The 1,479-nt window shown below is 46.7% G+C and overlaps 1 protein-coding gene across 1 annotated transcript; it reads right to left on the reverse strand.

The window, feature by feature from the left end:
* Nucleotides 1-214: 214 nt before the first annotated feature.
* LOC130868382 (melanoma-associated antigen B4-like) lies at nt 215-1,255 on the reverse strand. Its single transcript, XM_057760621.1, is given in 1 exon segment — nt 215-1,255. A coding segment is annotated over 1 exon segment (1,041 nt).
* Between the last annotated feature and the right edge of the window lie 224 nt (nt 1,256-1,479).

A 1,479-nucleotide genomic window follows, 5' to 3' on the forward strand; every position in this document is an offset into this window, starting at 1 on the left:
ACACTTAAATCTTCCAGCAACACTTACTATGACCTTTGTCATTTATAACTATTGACTCTGAATCTAAATAAGGGCTCCAAGAAAAGGGAACTTGAAAAATACTAATGTATAACCAAAGCACAAGAAGAGACACATTATGAACTATCAGCCTCTCGCTACTTTTAAGTTGGGAAACTCTGCTCCAAACCTAAGGCTGTATCTGCCTCTCATTTCTCTAGGAGCAAGAGGAGTCACTAGATGTGACTTTCTACTCTGCCTTATCTTTGTCAGTAGTACCACTCCTGCCTACAGCTTCAGCTTGGGCTCTCTCTTCCTGATCTCTCAAAGCCTCTTCATAATGAGATGGGAAGGCCTGAGGAACGGTCTCATTGACCTTGGCCAAAAACATCAGGACATTCATCTTGGTGGTTTCAGCATGAGCCCGGGGACCCCAAAGGAATTCATAGGATGGAGGATCACTGTTAGCTACCTGCCGGTACTCCAGGTACTTTTCCTTAACCAAATCTTTGGTGATGAGATTTCGGGGCTCCCCAAAGATTATGTGCACCTTCCCATCAAAGATTCCCAAAATATTCAGAAAATCCCAGATCTCTTTCTCAGTGGCACGGTTGCCATTTAAGAAGATCACACCCAGCAGAGGCATCAGAAGCCCATTCTGGGGAAAAGGCAAGCCAGTGGTCAGAGTCCCACCAATGCTGGGGTCTAACTTACTGACAAGGGTATAGTAGCTACTATTGGGCTTGATTTGCTTCACTTCAAGTCCAAAAACAAGCTGTAAACGCTCAGAGGCTTTCTTGAGGATCTCAGGGAAGTGCTCCTTGAATCGTCTGTTGATAATTTTCAGCATTTCTCCCTTATTCATTGGCTGCTTCATTTTGTACTTGCAGAGCAGGTACTGCATCAGCATTCCCGTCTTCCTTGTTAGAAGATCATTCTGGGGGCTCTCAGTGGACTGTGAGACCATAGAGCAACTAGGATTTTGCTCCCTTCGGCCCCTGGCACCTTTACCAGATCTTCCTTGGGTCGCACCTTTACCAGTGGTGACAGTAGGTGCCTTGCCCTGAGACTTAGACTTCGGAGGGAAGCTAGCAGTAGACGTGCTTGCAACAGCATCTCCAGGATCATAAGCAGAGGAGGAGGGTGACTCTTCTTTCTCTGCTGCCTTTGCTTGAGCATCATTGGACCCCTGGACCTCATCTTGGACCTGGCGGCGTTTCTCGCGAGCACGGGCCTTACTCTTTTGTCCCCTGGGCATGATGGCTGTGGTTAGAATCAGCAGATAGGAGTGTGGGCTGGAAATCAAGTACTCTGGGGACCTGGAGGAGGGATAATGAGATCCTATAAGTACTTTCAGGAGGGTCATAGCACTTTGGCTTTTAGCAACCTGCCTCTACAGGTTGTACAAACATACAAACACTAATCTAGGAACTTAGTTAGCCTAAGTAAAGAGTGATGGAAGCTATAGTTTGTCCAGTGTGC

The sequence above is a fragment of the Chionomys nivalis genome, chromosome X, assembly GCF_950005125.1.
Source record: "Chionomys nivalis chromosome X, mChiNiv1.1, whole genome shotgun sequence".
Taxonomy (NCBI): Eukaryota; Metazoa; Chordata; class Mammalia; order Rodentia; family Cricetidae; genus Chionomys; species Chionomys nivalis.